The 19653-nt window shown below is 42.2% G+C and overlaps 2 protein-coding genes across 3 annotated transcripts; one reads left to right on the top strand and one right to left on the bottom strand.

Moving 5' to 3' along the window:
- Positions 1–209: 209 nt before the first annotated feature.
- casp7 (caspase 7, apoptosis-related cysteine peptidase) lies at positions 210–13104 on the top strand. The gene is made up of 7 exons (XM_048232954.1): positions 210–359; positions 1047–1199; positions 6181–6332; positions 6838–6966; positions 8033–8208; positions 9138–9276; positions 10226–13104. Exons 2-7 carry the CDS (start codon positions 1084–1086, stop codon positions 10450–10452), a joined length of 939 nt encoding a protein of 312 aa, XP_048088911.1. The 5' UTR covers positions 210–359; positions 1047–1083; the 3' UTR covers positions 10453–13104.
- A 78-nt stretch (positions 13105–13182) lies between these two features.
- On the bottom strand, positions 13183–18958 carry si:ch211-28p3.4 (zinc-binding protein A33). Of its 2 annotated transcripts, XM_048232952.1 has the most exons (7): positions 18939–18958; positions 17157–17437; positions 16941–17036; positions 16331–16558; positions 15777–15799; positions 15099–15241; positions 13183–14463 (listed from the first exon to the last, which is right to left on the bottom strand). In XM_048232952.1, exons 2-7 carry the CDS (start codon positions 17172–17174, stop codon positions 13886–13888), a joined length of 1086 nt encoding a protein of 361 aa, XP_048088909.1. In that variant the 5' UTR covers positions 17175–17437; positions 18939–18958; the 3' UTR covers positions 13183–13885. The 2 variants fall into 2 exon arrangements, with proteins under 2 accessions (XP_048088909.1, XP_048088910.1); XM_048232953.1 differs by lacking the exon at positions 18939–18958 and having other exon boundaries at positions 16941–17032; positions 17157–17602.
- Between the last annotated feature and the right edge of the window lie 695 nt (positions 18959–19653).

The following is a 19653-nucleotide window of genomic DNA, read 5'->3' as shown; positions in this document are numbered from 1 at the left end:
ACCATGAAGTAAAAGACCAAAATAAGTATTTTGTATGCTTACAATATTGTAATGAATAATTTATTCCAGGAGACATTTATGAGTAGCCTATTACTTAACATAGATAGGCCTATCAACGTTATCATCACTGTCTACTAAGCCTTGGCATCTGAGCAGACAGCCGTAATTTGGCGCACTGTTCCTTTAAATCGTATCTTGGTCACACACACCCCTTTCAGGCATCTTAACTTTCAGTTTATCTTCAAGAAAACACTTTTTAAACAGGAATCTGACCTGCACTGTGTGGAACTCTATTTCACATACGAATCTGTATTTACCTGTCGTTATACGGATATACCGTTACTTACTCCAAACAATACGTAAGTAGATAATATGAATTCAAAGTAGGCCTAATGTTATCCTGGCTATCGCTAACTATTTTGCATAACGTCGTCATTTAGCATTCTGAAATGCAACTTGCCAGTTTTCTAATCTAGCGCTAGTTACTAGCCAGGTAGCTCTTCCTTCAAAATAGTAACTGTCTGTAACGTTAACTGTTTAACTAGTAAACTTTAACTAGTTTTAGCAATACGTGGACTAACGTACTAGGGTGACAATAAATGAAATATATTTAATCCAACCAGCATTTGCACAGTAGCCTCTAAGCCTAATGTTACGTTAGCTGACTGGAGGTTGAGCCGATATCCTAATTTTCCATGCGTTAAATACCTTTACTCCTCCTTACTGTTTTATTAACGGATGGTTATGTTTTCGCCCTGGTTGACGTTATTATCTAACTTACATATCATATATGCTGTTATCTCATACAAAGCAATGAGCTTAAGACAAGTTAGTCTTTCACTTTCTTTATCGGCTATGGCCAGCCTTTTTTTCACTTTCGTTTCCTGTTCTTTCATTTGAATTCTAAGCTAGATCTATAGACATCGTCGAAGAACCACGCACTACATTCGCGCTTATTACCTAACATGTTTAATGCACAAAAAAAAAAGTTACTGCTGGATGACAACTCTGTGAACAGTATAATCTGTTTCCTTATGTTCCCAAAGCTTAGCCCTCGAGTCATCCTGAGAAACTTAGGTAACGATGGATAAGGAAGCTGAAGCTGAGGTGGTCGATGCCGAAACATGCCAGGAGGACATGATGGGAGATACCACGGATGCCAAACCAGATAGGAAAGGCAGGTTCCTGCTGTTTGGAAGGTGAGTGATGAACGGTCTAAATATACATTCTATGGTGCCGATTGGTTTCGCTAGGGGGCAGCATCATCCTTGAATTGAAGACAGCCTTTGAATTTACTTCAGCGAAAGAGGCTGGTAGCTCTTGGTTGTAAAGCGTAGATTTTATCCTCGTATCGGGTGCTCTTGGAAAATGGGATCAGTTCATGAGAAGGAAAGCAATCCAGGCACTCCAGGAAAGGTGACTGATGAAAGTATATTTAAGAAAGCCTTTATTTGTTACTGGCTTGTTATCCATAGCATAAAACGCCAACATCTTTCGACCACACTTCATCAGGGCATAGGGTCAAGAGGTCATATGACCAGAAAAGACGTAGATACTCTACAACAGGTTTTGCACATTAACACAGCAAAAAGAAAAAAAAAAGAGAAAAGAAATGTAAAATTAAAAATACAGTGACATTCACATCAGTAGGCCTACATCACTATAAAAAACAAGTGAAATCGATTTTTTTATTTTACATTTCTTTTCTCTTTTTTTTCCCTGCTGTGTTAATGTGCAAAGGATCTCCTGTTGTAGAGTATCTACATCTTTTCTGGTCATATGACCTCTTGACCCTATATAGGTGAGGCCTAAGTCCTCATTCACTTGTACATGCCCTGATGAAGACCAAGTGTGGTCGAAACATGTTGGCGTTTTATGCTATGGATTAGCCAGTAACAAATAAAGGCTTTCTTAAATATACTTTCCTCAGTCACCTTTCCTGGAGTGCCTGGATTGCTTTCCTTCTCAGCCTTTGAATTTATTTGGTTTACCAAATGGAGGTTTTCTGAAAATAAACCAGACCCGATAACATAAATGTTTGGTTCAAAGGATCAAAATGGTTCAACATGGTTCATTGGTTCAAAATGATCGTTAACGTTTGCATGGTCAGGTTGTTGAAGAGATTTTGGTTACATTTTCACTGCTGTTTCTCTAGAGGGCAGCATCTTCTTTCACCAAAACATGGATGAAGTTATCTCTGTAGTAGGCTACTAAATATATTTTCAAAGGATATTATAACACTGTGATGACCCTTTTTTACTTTCAAATGTATGTAACATGCATCACACTAGGTTACATAATTTGCTTGTACAAATAGAATTAGAAGGAGCATTTGTAGCATGCCACAGTATGGTGCTGGGCAGTTTGTGGGACAGGCAGACTAGCAAGAAATGTAAAAGCAAAGCTGCAACGCTTCTCCAGGAGTGAGATGTCTGGTCAACACTTCTAACCCCCTGTCTTCTGTAACCCCCAGTATTGTATGTATTTATTTTCAAAAGTTTAACTTTTGCTTAACCACTCCCAAGGGTCAACCCAGAACTTCTCCATAATGCATTATCATATATATATATTTTTTTATAAATGTTTTCATTATTTTAGTTATAGACTGAACATGGCACATATTGACAAAACAGTAATCACGATTATGAATGTAATTAGTTCAATACAGAGTATACAAAATAAACTGAAAAGAAAACAATGATCAAGGTTTACAAAAGTATAGAGCAATAGGAGTTTGTCAGACTTCGCCCTATATGTACAATAGCAGATGCATTATCATATTTAAACAAGCACCAAAATGTGATGAAATGGTTTAATATATCTGTGAGAAACAAAGGCCTAGGTGTCATCCATGACCTGGAGAACAGAGGCCATTTTGAACTCTGACCCTGACCACACTTGGTAAAGAATGCGTGATTTCTCAGAACTGTTTTTCACAGTTATTTCCTCTTACCGCCAATATGTCAAACTGGAATGTAGCCATTGCTTGTACTACTGGCATCGGTTACACTTTTTTTTTTTTTAAATGACTGTCCCAACAGTCACATATGGGGTTGCAAAGGGGCGGAAACTTACCATGGGAAGTTAAGCTGGGGAATTTGGGAAATATTCCAAATTGGAAACTTTCATGGAATTAAAGGAAATTATGGGAATTAATGGGAATTTACTGGAATTTTGAGTAATTCATACAAACTGTTTCATATACAAACATTAACATTTTGTTTCGTAATAAGCAATATGATTTTTTATGTTTGTATTTTCGCTTAAGCTTAGCATACAAAGCTAGCTAGCATGCTAGCGGGAATCCCATTCTCTGCCTATGGTTTACTAGCGTGCTAAACTAGCAACACTGAACTGTCCAAGATACACAACACCACTCAACAACAAAATCTGATTGGTTGGAACATTTTTCCCCCATGCATATAAACGCACCATAGGTTTCCTTTATGTCTAGCAGCCTATGCCGATTGCTGTGTGCATGTGATTGACATATGTGCAGGGTAGAAATTCGACTGAAAATGCATTAAATCAGGTTGTAACTAATATTAGACTGCAAGATGGGGTTTTGTCCACTACATTTAAGTTCCCTGTTATAGACTAACTTGCCATATTAAAAATTCCCAGTTTATTCCCATTAATTCCCGTTTCTTCCTGTTAATTCCCATATATTCCCGTTAATTCCCATGGAAAGTTTCCAACTTTGAAAATTCCCGGAATTTTGCAACCCTAGTCACATATTAGCCAAGACCACAGGATTTTTTTAAAATTAACTGAAACTTGGCCGCTTGTCAGGAGTTTGATCTTTTGAAAACAGAGGTGGAACATTTATTAACTGTCATAATTGCAATGTTTGTTTTGTTTTACACCATTTAGTTTACTTGGAAAAGTGTAGCTTGCCTCCAGGGTGTTAGAATTTTGAGAACGGCAGTAGGTTAGAGCTTGCAGACTAGGGTAATCGTTAAATGCATGTTAGCCCAATACTGTATCTCCTTGTTGCTGTTGCATTGAAATTTAAATTGGTTTTGTTTGTTGCGATGCAGGCTGTAATAAAACAGGCAAATTGTCCCCACTGCAAGCTGCATCACCTGTCCGGTGTCTGTGTGTGCGCCGCAGGTTCAGGTGAGGTAGGCCTAGTCCCCAGTGCAGGTGCAGGTGTCAGGTAGGCAGCCGTGAGCCTGGGCTTGATTGTGTGCTCGTCAGCAGTGGGCCCGCCAGTTTGCCCTGCGTGACCTCGTCCGTGGGCATTGGCTGGTGGGCAGTGGGAGGGGGCTGACCAGGGGCCTTTTTAGAAAGCTCTGGTGTGGCCAGGCTTGCTGACTCAGGCCTCCCCCAATCCACCCCCACCCCCCCCCCCCCTCCTCCGCCCCTGCACCGCACCGCACCGCCCTGCCCACAGCTGCAGAGCCCACTCACCTCTTTATAGAGTATAGAGCATGTCTGGACGCTAGCTCACACCCTCCTCCCTTACACGCAACCCACGGGTAAAGACCCCCCTGAAAAAGAGTTTTTGGAGGCACGCACACCGCTTCACCATCCAGGTCCAGGTTGAGACAGAGAGAGGAGCAACGCGTTTTCAGATGCAGAGTGGTGTAGCACTTAATGACGAACCCAGGTAAGGTTGACTCGGCTCCTGCTACAGGGGAGGGGAGTTTTTTGGGGGGGCACATTGGGGAGTGGTTGGTGAGACCTACATGCTGCTTGGGGCCAAGGGGGGTCTAATTGTTGGTTGGGATGTTTTTGGAAGGGTGGGGGTGCTGAGATCAGAGTGATCACATGGCAATCCTATGGAGCAGTGAAGCCCCCACTCCCACCTCCCTGAAATGCTCACCCCATACAGGGGACATAACGTGCGTGTGTGTGTGTGCGCGCGCAATGTGTGTGTTTGTGTGTAAGAACAAGTGCACATTGGCTCCCATTGTTGCAGTGCTGGGCCAAGCTGATGACTAGGCTGTTCTGGAACACATACAGATATTGTGAGTGCAATGGCCTCTCTGCTCTGGCCTACCCATCTGGATGGATCCTTTGAAAAAATGGAAATATGAGAAGTGTGTAAGAATTGCCATTTAGGCATGTGTATATATTTTTCATTTTAAAGTATACTCGTGTTTGATTTTTAAGGGAATATACTGTGTTCGAGTTTGTATACAGTTGTTGCTGATGTGTGTCGTGTTTTGGTTCGACTGCGTTTGGATGATTTCTTTATTTTTGTGACTTTTTTGAAGGACTTGAGGGTGGATGGTTTGGCCATGATCTTGTTTCTTAAGCTAAAGATGTATGTTTGTGGCCCTCATTGGTTTTGGGATAGTGAGTTTCTTGTTATTATGTTGTTCCAAATGATATTGAGATACATTAAAGATGTGGTCAGTGTTCATTCCCTTCAGGCTAATACATGACAGATGTTTTCATTGTAAACCAAAGATCAGGTCTTTCACGTCGAAAAGGACTTGATGTTGAATATGTTGGCTATTTATGTGTTTATGTAATGCTGCCATATATTACATTGAAAGATTGTTGGAAGCGCCACATTGCGTTTTTAAATCTGTTTGATGCTTTTAGTTGGTGCATCTGTGTGTGTTGAAGTGTAGTTTTGTTTTTGAAAAGAAGATCCATGATATGTGTGGAATGGATGGTGGGCACGAAAACAGCCTTGTTTATAACAAGGCAGTCAGGTTTTTTCTCAGCTGGTGTTCCTGTAAGGGATGTTGAAATTGCCAGATAAATTGTGTCTAAGCAGGAAGTGGTGTTGGTTTTGAATTACCATCTTTGGTTCCTACGTATTTTGAAGACTTTGTTTTGATCCACTGAATGCTTCTAACCCCATGTTCAGTGTAATTGTGCTGGATTCTTCACCTTCTCAGCAACTGTTCAAAAAGAATTAAAGCAAAACTGTTATTAGGTATTCAATCAATTTCATTGTCAAACCCAATATATCTTTCACTCATTTGTCAATTCATGAATTAACGCCAGTCTAAATGAGAGAATGTACTGTCAACCAAACAATTGGGAAAGTTCTTTGGTTTTTCAATGGGACAAATGAGTGACAATGGCACAGCCTTCGCCTTGTGCAACAGAGGTACCTTATCTCTCTGAAATGAGAATGTGTGTGCGTGCGTGCATGTGTGTATGTGTGCGTGTGTGTGTGTGTGTGTGTGTTTGTGTTTGTGTGTCTTGTCCCCCCAGTAAGAAGAATAAGGATGGCCAGGCGCGAGAGCAGGAGAATTCCTCAGAAAGCCATTACAGGATCGTTTCACCTACATTCCAGTATAAGATGAGCCACAAGCGGGTGGGCAAGTGCATCATCATCAACAACAAGAACTTTGACGAAAAGACAGGTAGGCCTATCCATTTCAGCTTTCTATTTTAACCAATCAGTGAGTATTGCGTTTCTCACACAACATAGAATCATAAATCCATATTTTTGTGTATAAGAACTTGCTGGATGGAGCAGTTGCCATAACATAGTTTTTGTTTTGTGCAGATGTGTGATATTTCAGCTAGTCTTCAGGGAAGCGTGTTATTGGTCAGCAATGCTATTTCATCATTCATTAAGATAATACTGTAATTTCCCAACTATAAACCAAGGTTTATACATTGATTTTGATAAATTATCGTAAAACACTGTCCTGCGGTGTATACACGATGCGGCTAATATAATGAAATAACTGTATTCTGCTTCCCAAGTTTATGAGGTATTTTTACAGCATCTGGTTGCGGTTTTGTTAGGAGCCGTCAGAAGACGTCACCCCTTAGAGAGTTTTGTAGTGTAGTGCAGTTGTGGTGTTTGCAATTGGCGCCATAGGTAATGAATGATACGCTATACATTGTGTGCACATTCAGGGATGAATGTACGCAATGGAACTGACCGGGACGCCGGGGAGCTGTACAAGTGCTTCAAAAGCCTTGGCTTCGACGTGTGTGTCTACAACGACCAGACCTGTGAGAAGATGGAGCGCCTGATGAAAGAGGGTGAGCCGCAACACTTTTTCATGTGTTCTGTCTCCTTCTGTCTAGCTTGGTAACCATGTATTAGTATTTATAATGAAGTTGATAGCAGCACAACAAATCGTCGAAAACAGGATATCTGAGAGTGTGAGCGTGAAACCGAACAGTACATCTCTGCTGCATTTAAAGTGTCTCCTATGTGGACTGGCAGAAATGATAGCAGTAGCTATGTAACGTCATACACTGCAGTGCGTGATGTGATGTAGGCTAGTTTGAGGGCAGCTGATCTTTTCTTCATTGCATCTGTGTCACCCCCTCCTGGGCTAATGCCAGTATAGCTTGTCCGCGCTGTCAGTGCTTTTCACTGTTGAGTTGTCTATTTCTGTAGGGTAGGGGGCAACCAGATAGACCTTTGTTGCCTCCTTCTGGTCTGTTTTTGCTGCACTTTGGACACGCTGTTGCCCCCAATACAGAAGTCCAATTGTCTATGATTCACCCCAGATTTATCTTTATCCAATCCTGTTGAACTGTACTTAGGGCTTTAGTGTTCAGTATAGGACTGTGGAACTGTTATTTCAGTGCAGTAGGTGGATACACTGCACACTGGGGTTGTTTGATTGTTTGTTCAGTTATCTAAATACATGTCATTCCCCTTTATGTGTAGGACTGATAGCTAGTTACATTCAAGTGTGTTGTTGGTATGCATTCCACTGGATTATCTCAAAATGAGGGTGTGTGAGGTCAGGTTAGGCCTGGGTGGTGTTTGGTTTTGGGGACTTTGGGACTTGGGTGGGTGACTGATTTCCTCTACAGTATGCTTGCTTGGACAAAAATGCATGGGAGACTAACTTCCTGTTAACTCTGACACAATTTGTGGTTTTATGTTTGGATGCGTAACCCTAGGAAATGATCATCCCTAATGTTTGTAAAATATAAATACAACATTAGAACTATACCATATTGTTATTCCTCTACAGACATAATAACACTATTTATGTTAAGTTTGATGTCTAATGTAATCTCATATAGTTTACAACAACATATTTTCCTCTTAACTGCGTGTGTGGGTGTGTGTGTGTGTGTCTCCTAGCCTCAGAGGAGGACCACAGTGAGAGCTCCTGTTTCGCCTGCATACTGCTGAGTCACGGTGAGGAGGGTATGATCTACGGCACGGACGGGGCCATGCCCATCAAGAGCATGACCTCACTCTTCCGAGGGGACATGTGCAAGAGCCTGGTGGGCAAGCCCAAACTCTTCTTCATCCAGGTGAGACGGACGGAGTGCACAAGGGGCTGAGAGGTGGGGACCTTGCAGCAGGGTTGTGCACAATTCGAATTGCAATTCTGCTTCCTGTTTGCTACCTCAATTGGAATGCAAGAGAAATGCAAGAATTGAATTGGAATTTAAGAGCCAGTTTCAATTCAATTCTGGAATTTTGCACAAGCCTGCCTTGCAGAGCGAACGATAGAATGGGAGAAGGATGAGAAAGAGAAGGAGCGCTTAAAGGAAAACTCCGGTGATTTTCCAAATCTGTTTCTTGAGGTCATGAGTACTGTCGGAAGGGAAAACAAATCTACACTCTGTTGGTACATTGTGGGGGCATGATTTTAAAGATGCCCACAGAGTGTAGCACTGTAGCTGCCTGGTTGCTCTCTAGCTGAAGAGCAAAAATGGATTCTTTTTTCAAACTGCCAGTACTTGGTGACCCCGAGAAACAGATATCTGTGTGAAAAATCGCTGGAGTTCTCCTTTAAGAGAGAGGTAAGATGGGAGGGTGGGGGTGTGGAAAAATGAAACAAGAGCGGGAACTGAGAGGATGAAAAGACTGCAGAGGTTAGAATGCAGACTTTCAGGTTTGTGCCATAAATAAAACAAACCGGCACATTTTAGTCACTCAAATCAAAACAATCATATAGCGACAGACATCCTGTTAGTACGTCATGTAGGCGCAGTGATCGGGAATAAAACACAACAAAGAAACATTTCCCATCACTTCATAACCGTGATATTTTGCTAGCTGTTTATGACTGCCATTCAAATGTCTGCTAAGCTGAACATAACCCTCTGGTCTTGTTGTTTCTTGCATGGCATGATGTCATTTGCCGTCTATCCCCTTGGCTTACCAGACCAACCTGTCTCTCATTCAGGTGAAAGGCGAGGAAGGCTTATATGACTCCATTTATTATCTCTCCCAGGCTTGTCGGGGTTCAGAGTTTGACGACGGCATTCAGACAGACTCGGGACCCCCCAACGACACCCTGGAGACGGACGCCAACCCCCGACACAAGATCCCCGTGGAGGCAGACTTCCTGTTTGCCTACTCCACCGTGCCAGGTAGCGCATCGCAGTTTAGTAAGGGGTCCTAGCCTGTATTGTTTGGCGATACCCTATGGCTGCAATGAAACTGTGTTGTACACTAGGTGCATTTATCCATCAGTTTCAGTCTCACAGAATCAGACACCTTTTAAAATATAGGGGAAGGTCGGGGTTAATTGTCGACAGGGGAGTTTTCCATTTATTAGTGGCAACAATGAGTATTTTTAGTGAGATCTACACATTTGAATCCAATCCAAAAGATGAAAAGAAGTAGCAGTGCTAATTCAAACAGAAAAGGTGAGTGATTCTTATGGAAGTTCTGACACTCAACACATACTATACCAAAAATAAAACTGAGTGGTCTCCATGTCCATATTTTCCTCACTTTTAGCCCATACAATTAACAGTAGACAGAGTAGCTGTATGCAGGGAGACATATGCAGATGCACAAAATCCTGACCTTAAAAGGGCGTTTTGATGGGAAATTCACACAATTTAGATAGATGACCATATTATATCCCCAGCAAGTCCATTTCCATTTCACACAAGGAAGAGGGATATACATTAGCCAGTGGGGGCGTGAATGACATGCAATGTTTGACTCAGGCATTTTATGAATATCCTCATAAATCCATAAAATATCATGAATTGTCTCATGAATTGTCATTTAAAATACATTAAAAGATGTGTGGTGCGCTCAATAGACTATCTAATCTTATTGGTATCTAAAAATATAACAATAATCAAGAACCCAAAGTATGATGTAGTGATAATTTTAAAATAATGTTAAACATTTAAAACTTGCTAAAATGACAGACCCCCCCCCCCAAACACACACACACACACATAGACCCCTCTCCACCACCACTAATCACAATGTCAGATTAGTTTTGCAGCATAGAAGTGGCAAGATGTGAGCCTTAAAAGATTTGGGAGTAGAACTGAGGACGAGGCTGCTCTGTTGCAGGCTACTACTCCTGGAGGAACCCTGGCCGCGGCTCCTGGTTTGTCCAGGCCCTGTGCAACGTCCTCAACGAGTTCGGGAAACAGTTGGAGATAATGCAGATCCTCACACGGGTCAACTACATGGTGGCCACCAGCTTCGAGTCCTGGTCGGAGGACCCGCGCTTCAGCGAGAAGAAACAGATACCATGCGTGGTCTCCATGTTGACCAAAGAGCTCTACTTCAACTGATGGTTTGGGGTAGGGCTCTTCCAAAATGACCACTGTGACGGCTACTGGCCGACCAACTGGACTGGAGGGGAAACTCACCAGGATGGTACAGGATCGGAACACTGGGAGCAGTCTCAACATTCAGGGATGATCCAGACGTGGCTGGATGCTGCCGTTTGTTTCTTTTTTTTAAAACAAAACAAAAAAATCTTTTTGTGCGTGAAAGCCATTTTTTTTTCCTCACGTGACACTGGGCGCAAAAAAGATAAGCTCCGCAAATAAATCAAACTAAGACAAAGAAGAAGTAAATCCTCAGTGGTACTCCGCGTTCATGTGTTGGTGGTGACCCTTGCCTCTTTCAGGTTGTTCCCCTCGGGAATAATGACGTCACATCTGATATTTGTTGAAACAGGCGGTGTGAAATATACATGTTTTAAATTTCTCTTTTTTTTTTTTTAAATTAGCATTCAACCAACCGCATGTAAAGTTTGCTGTTTTGGTGGGGAATAGGTGAGGGTTGGAGAACTGAAATCATTTTGAGAGGGGTGGGGGAAATGCACACGTTCCCTTTTAAGTCAACCGCTTGTACAACCTTGAGTAAAACCCAGTGTCTTACTGCTGTTCTTCATATTAACGGACTAGTGCTCAGACCTTGTGAGTTAAGCGATGAGTTTACCTGAAATCATTTAAATCAGGTGCACATGCTGGGAAGTGATCACAAGCAGGAAAGGGATCTGTGCATTTTCATGTTTTTTTTTATTTAGCCGTTTATTGTCGTTTCATACTGTTCCTCCTGCTCACTGGCTGTGTCCCAGAGAGAGACTGGATCTCACCAGTGAAGGCCGTACCTCAGTTTAGCAGAGGAATGAGACTCACAGCAAAAGTTTCTGAGCTGTGTCTGCTCTCCTCTGCCGAACAGACCGTACCGGGTTACATCCGCACAGAGACGCGAGGGGACTTGGAAATACACCGAGTGGACTTCCTTAAGTTGGAGATTAAAGAAAAGGGCAGTAAAAAAATATTTGTTTTATTGCTCGTCTTTAAAACTTTAACCATTGGAGCCCATTTTTTCCCATCCTCTCCGTCTATCTGTTTGTCATTTATGTCATCTTCCTGCTCAGATCCAGATTGTTAACTAGTGGACCACACATTAGTTGTTAGTAAATTGTTAACTAATGGACCACATAACCTGTCTGTTGCATCACATTAAGGAAAAAGAAAAAAAATCTTATATTCATTGACAATGCAGAATAATTAAATTCAAGTTAGGTTAAATTCAAGGAAGATACATTACTCGCACTTCTCATTCAAGTTAAAATCAAGAAGGATACATTACTTGTGCTTCTCATTTAAGTGGTTGTAATTGGGCAATTAGAATCAAAGGTCATTGAACTCAGAGGGCATTTCATTCAGTCCCCCTTGATTTGTACCAGTAGTCCTCTTCAGTGATATTCGCCCTCTTCCAGACAAGATTTGTAAATTTAACTCATGACACTTAAGAACACCTAACATGGCGATGGATGGGATCTAAGCTGTTGACTCAAAGCACAACAGGCTACTTTTGTCTTCTGTCAGTCCTGTTATAGCATGCTGACCTATCTCAGGGTCCCAGCTGACATGCGGGTGAAAGAGCACTATGTACTATTCTGTCATAACTTGAATTAGAGTCTGAAAGATCACAACAGTATTACATTAGGCAGCGGAACTGAATGGAATTTGGAGTCTTCACATCAGTGCTTTTAATAACCAAGTAGGTCTTGGAAGTAGTTTAAGCTTTAAGTTAAAGAAGTTAGCTTTTTTGTAGCATATTACTCCCTGGGTCAGAGTGTTATTGGCATACCCATTGCATGTTTTGTTGCGCTGTCCAAAAGATTTCAGTCTACCGAGGCAGCTAGTATATTACTGATGACGAGTCTATTTACAACACACCAGTCCGTGCAGATGAATGCACTTTTCCAGTTTTGCTGCTATGCCCTGGCAAAAGCTGAAAAGCTTACAATGCTACAAGGCTACTGTGCCTTCAGTGCTTTAGTCGAGTACCATAATTTATCTTTTCCTTTTTCTAGTCAGAAGTGTAGTTTCATCTTTCTCAGTCGCCTTAAACAATTACAGAGTAATTCCTTTTAGAAGTTTGACATGGTGCAGACAATCTTTTTAAGTCGGTGTTTTCCCAAGTCAGATGATGATGTGACATTGAAATGGCAATCCATGTGTATGGGATGCTTCTCCTGTCATGAACCCTGTCCACCACACACAGACACACACTCACAAACACAAATACACACCTAGCTCTGTCTTCACACATGGATCCTCTTTTATCAATGATGTAGTGCCCAAATCGTACCAAAGGGAGTTGTAACTCCCCTTGTTTTGGAATGGAATTGAAGGGAAAAAAATCTTATTTTTTAAAAAAGTTAAAAACTTTTTTAATGCTTTACAGTGTTTAATGCAATTGTCCTCAGGAATATATTTTAATGATTTGGAACAATGAATATATTATATTTGGGGTATGAAATCCCCTTTAAAAAAGAAAGAAATTTTGTGAATATATACTGAATATTGCCATAACCTTAATGCCTCTTTTTGAATCTGGGGTAGTACATTTGTTAAAAAGACATCGAATGAATGCCTGTGTAAAACCCTATTTTATTGTATTAAATCAAAATGAATCAACCATGCAATCCGTTTCCCTTTTGTTCAATATTATTCCGTTAATGTCTATGGACCCTAATTTGAATGACAACCAAAGTCTTAAGTCTAACCGAAGCTTATTTATTAGCAAGGCAAAATCAATTTCCCTTAAATGCAAACATTGGTGAGCCAGTTCAGTGCTCCCACATGCCATACAATAGCTATAGTTCATGCATATAGACACTTGTAGCTTGTTGACGGACTTTATACTTCATGTAAATTAGGGCCCTATATGTGGACTATTACTCAACTGTCTGTATGTTAGATGATGAACACTTGAAGCCTACAGATTTAATCTATTACTTATGGTGACATGCTTCATTTGTAAGGGGCTTTATGTGACATTGGCAGGAGATGCTTCTTTTCAGTGCAGTACCTGTTTGTTAAGTGACCACTGATTCCATAACCCATAGAAATTACTACTCTCTGTGATACTCAACACATACCTTGCATTAAGTTACCTTAACTAATACATCATTTTGCACTTAATTGCTGTATATGGTGTAATATGACAGCCTTTTCCATTGTAGACCCAACACATTTTAAACCCATCAGATCTCCTTCAACATTACTGACATAGGGACTCCTTTAATACTGGTCATTAGAACATGGGTAGAAACATTCATACCAATGTACAGTATACCCCAATGTACAGTCTCTCTGTCATGGTGGGCAGTATCACCTTGTTAACTGGTCACAGATCACTCACTCACTCAAATCACTCGATGCCAGAAACTCTGTGGTTCGGTGGCCAGACTGTCCATCACAGAGTGGGACCAGACCTAGAAGCGTCGCATATTTGCAAAGGCTTCCAATTGGTCCCCTGGTTGTCGTCTCCGGGGCAGACGGCCTGGAACAATTTGTCGGTGAACGTCCCCGCACAGAAGCAGTACAGCGGCGTCATGGTGTCCGCGCCGAGGAAACACACCAGCCCCCCCGGAAAGCTGGAGAACACCCCGATACGCGTGAAGCTCCGACCTTCCACGTGGGTCAGCGTGTGTGCCACGCCCCGGTGCCATGCATTGTAGCTGCCGTTGAAGAACTCCACGCACCAGGAGTCGGAGCCCCGGCCCAGCCAGCAGTGCTCCTCCTTGCCCTTCCTGGGGATGTTCGGGTAGGTGATGCCCAGCTCCCAGTAGGTCTTGCCAACCACCTGCACCTCCCAGTAGTTGCGGCCCTCATGGAAGCCGTGCCGGCTCAAGGCATTGAGGGTGGTGTCGAAGCGGGAATTGTTCTCCGGGACCTCCTGCCAGGTGTCGGTGTAGGTGACCGAGTTGCCCTCAGGGGAGATGATCAGTTTGGGATGGGCTGAGTTTGGGTCAAGGACAACCTCTGAGGCATCTGTGTCGAAACAGAAGTGTGATACTGTCATATACGAAACCACCTCATGCCCTGAGAGCTTGTCTTAGGCACCATGAAAGAAAGAAGCTTGCATGTATTCAAATAAAACTGTTTTTTTTTTTGCCCAAAACTGAAATAATTTTCAGTGCAGCCTTCTAAAAAGTGAGCCCTTCTTAAAACATTGCTCTGAATTTGCCCTTTATTTGACCTTATTGGACTGTGGACAAAAGTCTCAACTGAGCCTGTATCTTCTGTCATCTGCCAGATGAATAGCCTAAGGGAGAATTTGTATCAATATTATATACTGCACCCAAAGGAAATTTTCTTGTCTAGACAATGTCTTCTCTTTGTCTCACAAGAGATCACACCGGTTTCTCTTAAGGGGCCTCCCTCTTGTCTCATATTCTAATATAGTTTTCTTATGGGAGTTTTCTGTTTAAAACTAACCCTCAAATGATGACAGAATCCACTGCTGTTCTTCATTATTGCCAATTACCGGTAAGAGCACTCTGAAAGTACCTAAGCTTCCAAGAACACAAACATGCAGAGGGAAAATGTGGTCCGGATAAGTCTTTATTACAGTAATGTTGTGGGACGTGGTAAGGTGTTGCGGAAAGCCACACCCAGAAACTCACAACTTTGGAAGAGTTTCTTTGTGACAGGCACTTGTGAGCGAATGAATAACAGCAGGTTGATGGTCAGGCTGATGAGCTGCTCATTCTTGAACTCGTCCATCTGAATAAGCTCGGGGTCCGTCTGCTTTAGCATGGCCGCAATCCTGATGGCACACATACACAGAGGCAAGAGTATGACTGCACCGAGGATGCATGGTATGCCAGCACAAAACCAGACACACACAAGCATGCACACATGCATTCACAGAAGGGAACAAACATACAAAGCCTGCACAGTACAAACATTTGTGCAAAAATGCATATATACAAATAATCCTCTCCCACAATAATATTGTATTACAGAATAGAAAATAGTATCCACCCTTGTTGGTTCATTGCCGATCATAAATGACAAAAATAGAATGGCGTGATCTCTGACCTCATAAAAGATGCCAGCACCCAGTTATCGGGTATCTCATGACATGTTACATTTTGCAACAGACAATAAGTAAACACCTAATTCTAATTGCATGCAAAAATAAAATATTGCACATTTTTCATCTCAGTATAAGATGTTAATTCTATTTTAGCAATCCACTTGGAACAAGTTGAAAACACCTAAAAATGTTTAGTGGAAAATGTAAAAAAAAAAAGTATTCTACGACATCACAGTGGTGTGAGTGCATAACATGCGCATACCTTCCCTCTGTCTCCACCGTGTCCTGAGAAAAAGAGATAAAAAAGCAAAATCTTAGTCATGACCTCATACTGTGCTTCACACTGGCCTCACTCCCTGTGGCTGCCCTCAGTGATCCCACCTCTGACCATATGCAATGAGAAGAAAGAATGGTCACTCCACCTCTGACTGTATGCAATGAGGAGAAAGAATGGTCACTCCACCCATCCATTCTCAAACATATAGGCAAGTTTGACATATCTACATGTCATTCTTCACAATTGACCTATCGCTAAGCCCCGCCCCAGAACACAGACGAGCCAATAAAAGTTCAGTATTGGCTACGCTGGGGCATCAATCACTCAACTGCTGTCTGGGCAGTGTGGAACCGGAAGTTGGTTTTCTGAGCATTCTAAAGACTGCAACCAACAACTGGCAACTTTGGAATGTTGGGGTTTGTTGGGCATTGTCTGGGCGGTGTGCAGGCTCCTTAGGTCACCTTCATAAATGGATTCACATGTGGGCCTAGATTTACCCCCTGGTATAGGGTTAGGTCATTCAGCGGTGGGTCACTCACCTTGTCGTAGCTTAGCTGCTTCTCCAGCCGGACACTAAGTTCTGACAGTTCGCGGTCAATGTCTTGTGTCAGTGCGTAGCAATGCTCCATGTGGTCCTCGATCACCCTCTCTGTGGCCTCGGCCTCCATCTCCAACTGAGTCAGCGTAATGCGCAGGTCCTCGTCTAACACACGCTTCATGTCCTCATATTTCTTCTTGATCTTCTCCTTCAGTTTGTCTGTCTTTTTCTGTTAGAGAGGCCACAGTCAAATTCAATGACCCTAATCCCAGTCTCACACATCACACATGCTCTCACAGAAGCCATTTCCACAAGGCCAAAGTTGAAGTAGCAATAGATTATTGGTGTGTTACAAGACAAGTTTTATTTCATTGTTTTTCTACTTTCTAAAGCATATAGAATAAACATGCTCAATATTGTAGCTAGAATCTAAGTGGAACTGACTAAAATGACTAAAATCGGCTTTTGGGAGAAATTGAGCATCTGCAAAAGCAAGTCAAGTGTACTATGAGTTATATTTTGGGTGGTGAAAGGTTTGTCTTGCCCCTTTCACATCCATTAGATCCATAATCTTCCTGGAAACTTGTGGATATCCTGCTGGTAGAACTCACATTTATATCTGTCTGTTTGGCTGACAATTTTTTCATTCTGTATGCGATAGCATCTCTCTGCCGTTTCAGGTATTCCTGCTGCTTTGCGAGTGCTTCCTTGATAGAAAGACAAAGAGATCACTGTGTTCTCAAGAGAATAAAAGAAAATACCAAAACCAACATGCCAAAGATTGTTGCCACTTAGTCATATCATCTAAAGATAGGACAAGTGTTTACTTGAGTTTGCGTCTTCATTCTGGACTCCTCCACTCCTACTGTGCTTGTAAGATTTCCCGTCTTAGTTCGTCAGGATCACTCCCTGTCGTCTCACTTTGTGTCAGAGAAGGCCACAGTCTCTCAGACACAACCACCCAGCCTTCTGAATTTATACTCCAATGCCAAGGCCACACGGCAGGGGAGGGTGTTGGTGGTGGGTGAGTGATTGGTAGTCACACAGCCATTCTTTCCCCCACATTGCCCTGGAAGGCACGTCCATACCTCCATGAAGGTCTGTAAATCTGGGTGGCAGGGGGCAAAGGGATCGTTGGCGTCGTCGGTAGGATGTCAACCACAAGCGCAACTCCTCGGGATGAAGAAGGAGCGTGACTAGCGAAGCGAAAGCTACAGTCGCCCAGAGGCTCAGAGACTCTGTACAGGAGCTGCAGCCAGGACTATCCCTATTTATATCAACCTATGGACAATGGGGGCCACAGCGAGGGTGCCAGGGTGGCACAGGTGGCTGCATTGCTATGTCAGTGAACAAGTGGTCTAAAAATGAGTTTATGGGTTTAACATGCTTGCCTGTGTGAGTGTGTGTGTAAGGCAGGCGGTGTACACACATGACAAATCACTTTGTCACGTAAATGCGACGGCCCTTTGTGTTTATTTACTCCAAAGCTGTGAAAATGCATACCTACTCACACATATGGTGATGTGACGGCTAAAAAAAAAGATGGGTCAGTGACGGATGTTGTGAGTGAAACGTGGCTATTATATATTTAGGCATGTGCTGCTGTATATAGCCAGTTACAGCAATGCTAAGACTATACACAAATGTAGGAACAGAAAACACACACGTCTTGTTTTCTTCCTTCTTTTGCACATCAGAGCTGCACATTCTTTTTGCCTGCTTATGTAAGCATAGGATCTTGAATTTCTCCTTGGGGATCAATAAAGTATCTATCTATCTATCTATCTATCTATCTATCTATCTAGGACAATTATGTAAACCTAAAACACTATTACTACACCACAAACCACACTGCAGGGTTTTGAGACAGCATAAGTGGGGGTTGGGGAGGGGGGGGGTGGAGTAGGTAGGTATGGTAGGTGTGATGGTTAGGTGGTATGGAAGAGTGACTGTGCCATCGGTTTGGACTGATGGAGGAACGTTGTCCGCGTGCTTGGAAATTAGGGCAGGGGTTTGTCGCTGTGTCTGTCCCCCTCTAAATCACACTGTCATTGACTTGGGCTACAGCGTAAAACTTTATCAGGTGACCAGTCGGCTAAAAATGCTTAGTTGTTTGATGCTGTATGAGACATTTTACTGCACAACAAAATGATTACACGTTGGGCTTAGAGGGCAAACTGTACGATTTTACTTGATCTGTAGGCAAAAAAGAGACCAAACAGTACGAGAAGGAGTTTTAGTGGGCTACTGACTGTTGTCATTACATGAATGCAGATGGGCATGTTTCACAGGTAATGGGGAACCGTTTCTTCTGTCACAAATGAATGTGTTAATAGATGTTGCCTAACAAAACATATACAACAGAAAACGTTCTTCTTAAAGGAATTATCCGGAGTAAAATGCACTTTAGATCAATTTACGGATGATTGGGAGTACATAAGTTGAGTTGACATCCAAATCATGTCATTCGGATGTGTTTTGAGAAAGTTCGATGTTACCGTTTTTTAGTCAAAACTCATTAGCCTGGAAGTGACGTGGGCATGTCATTTCGCCGCTACAAAACGCTATTTTTACACCTCTTCTACAGTTCCAAACAACATTACACTTACGTGGTAGTGAGTAGAGGGTCCTTAAAGCCAAACCGAAGTATCCCGAGGTCTTTATGTGGTCGGATAGAGAGTCCAGAATGAATTTCATCAAGCCAGTACCTTTCCGGAAATGTTGCCATCTTTGCTGCCATCTTTAGGGGAAAGTCCGTAGGAGTCGATTGCTGAGTGTGGAGTAACACGCTCTGGAAATTCACAATTTCGTCGTTTTTTTTTTTTTTTTTTTTTTTTTTTTTAAAACATAGTCCAGTCCATACAACTTCATTTCAATTTCGAAAGAAATACTGGACTATGATTTTTTTTAAAAATACACCCTACACATACACGATCACTTCATTTCAATTTCAACCGTTTTGTCATAGGCTAAAACCTGGCAACCCAAAAACCAAATAAGGAAGCGGGTGCCGACTGCCCTCCCAACTCCTTGACTGCGCAGCCTGAGTCTCGTCTTAAGCAAGCAGGCTAGTTGAATGGCCTACTCCAGAACTAGCTGTTGTGAAATTGTTGGGAATTTAATTGATTAACACATCACATAAACTTTTATTGAGTGTTGTTGATACACTGAACTTGTGCCCTCGGAACCAAATCTGACAGCAAGCACCTTTGGAGTTTTGGAAGTAGGCAGCTGGTGGATACATAACTGGCATGCGTAAGGTAAGGTAATGGTAAGGTAAAAGCAACGACCGAAATGCAGTGCTGAAACACGTGTATGAAACGT

The sequence above is a fragment of the Alosa alosa genome, chromosome 22 (assembly GCF_017589495.1).
Source record: "Alosa alosa isolate M-15738 ecotype Scorff River chromosome 22, AALO_Geno_1.1, whole genome shotgun sequence".
Taxonomy (NCBI): domain Eukaryota; kingdom Metazoa; phylum Chordata; class Actinopteri; order Clupeiformes; family Clupeidae; genus Alosa; species Alosa alosa.
The sequence above is the reverse complement of the archived record's forward strand: the minus strand, read 5'-3'. Positions and strand labels throughout refer to the sequence as shown.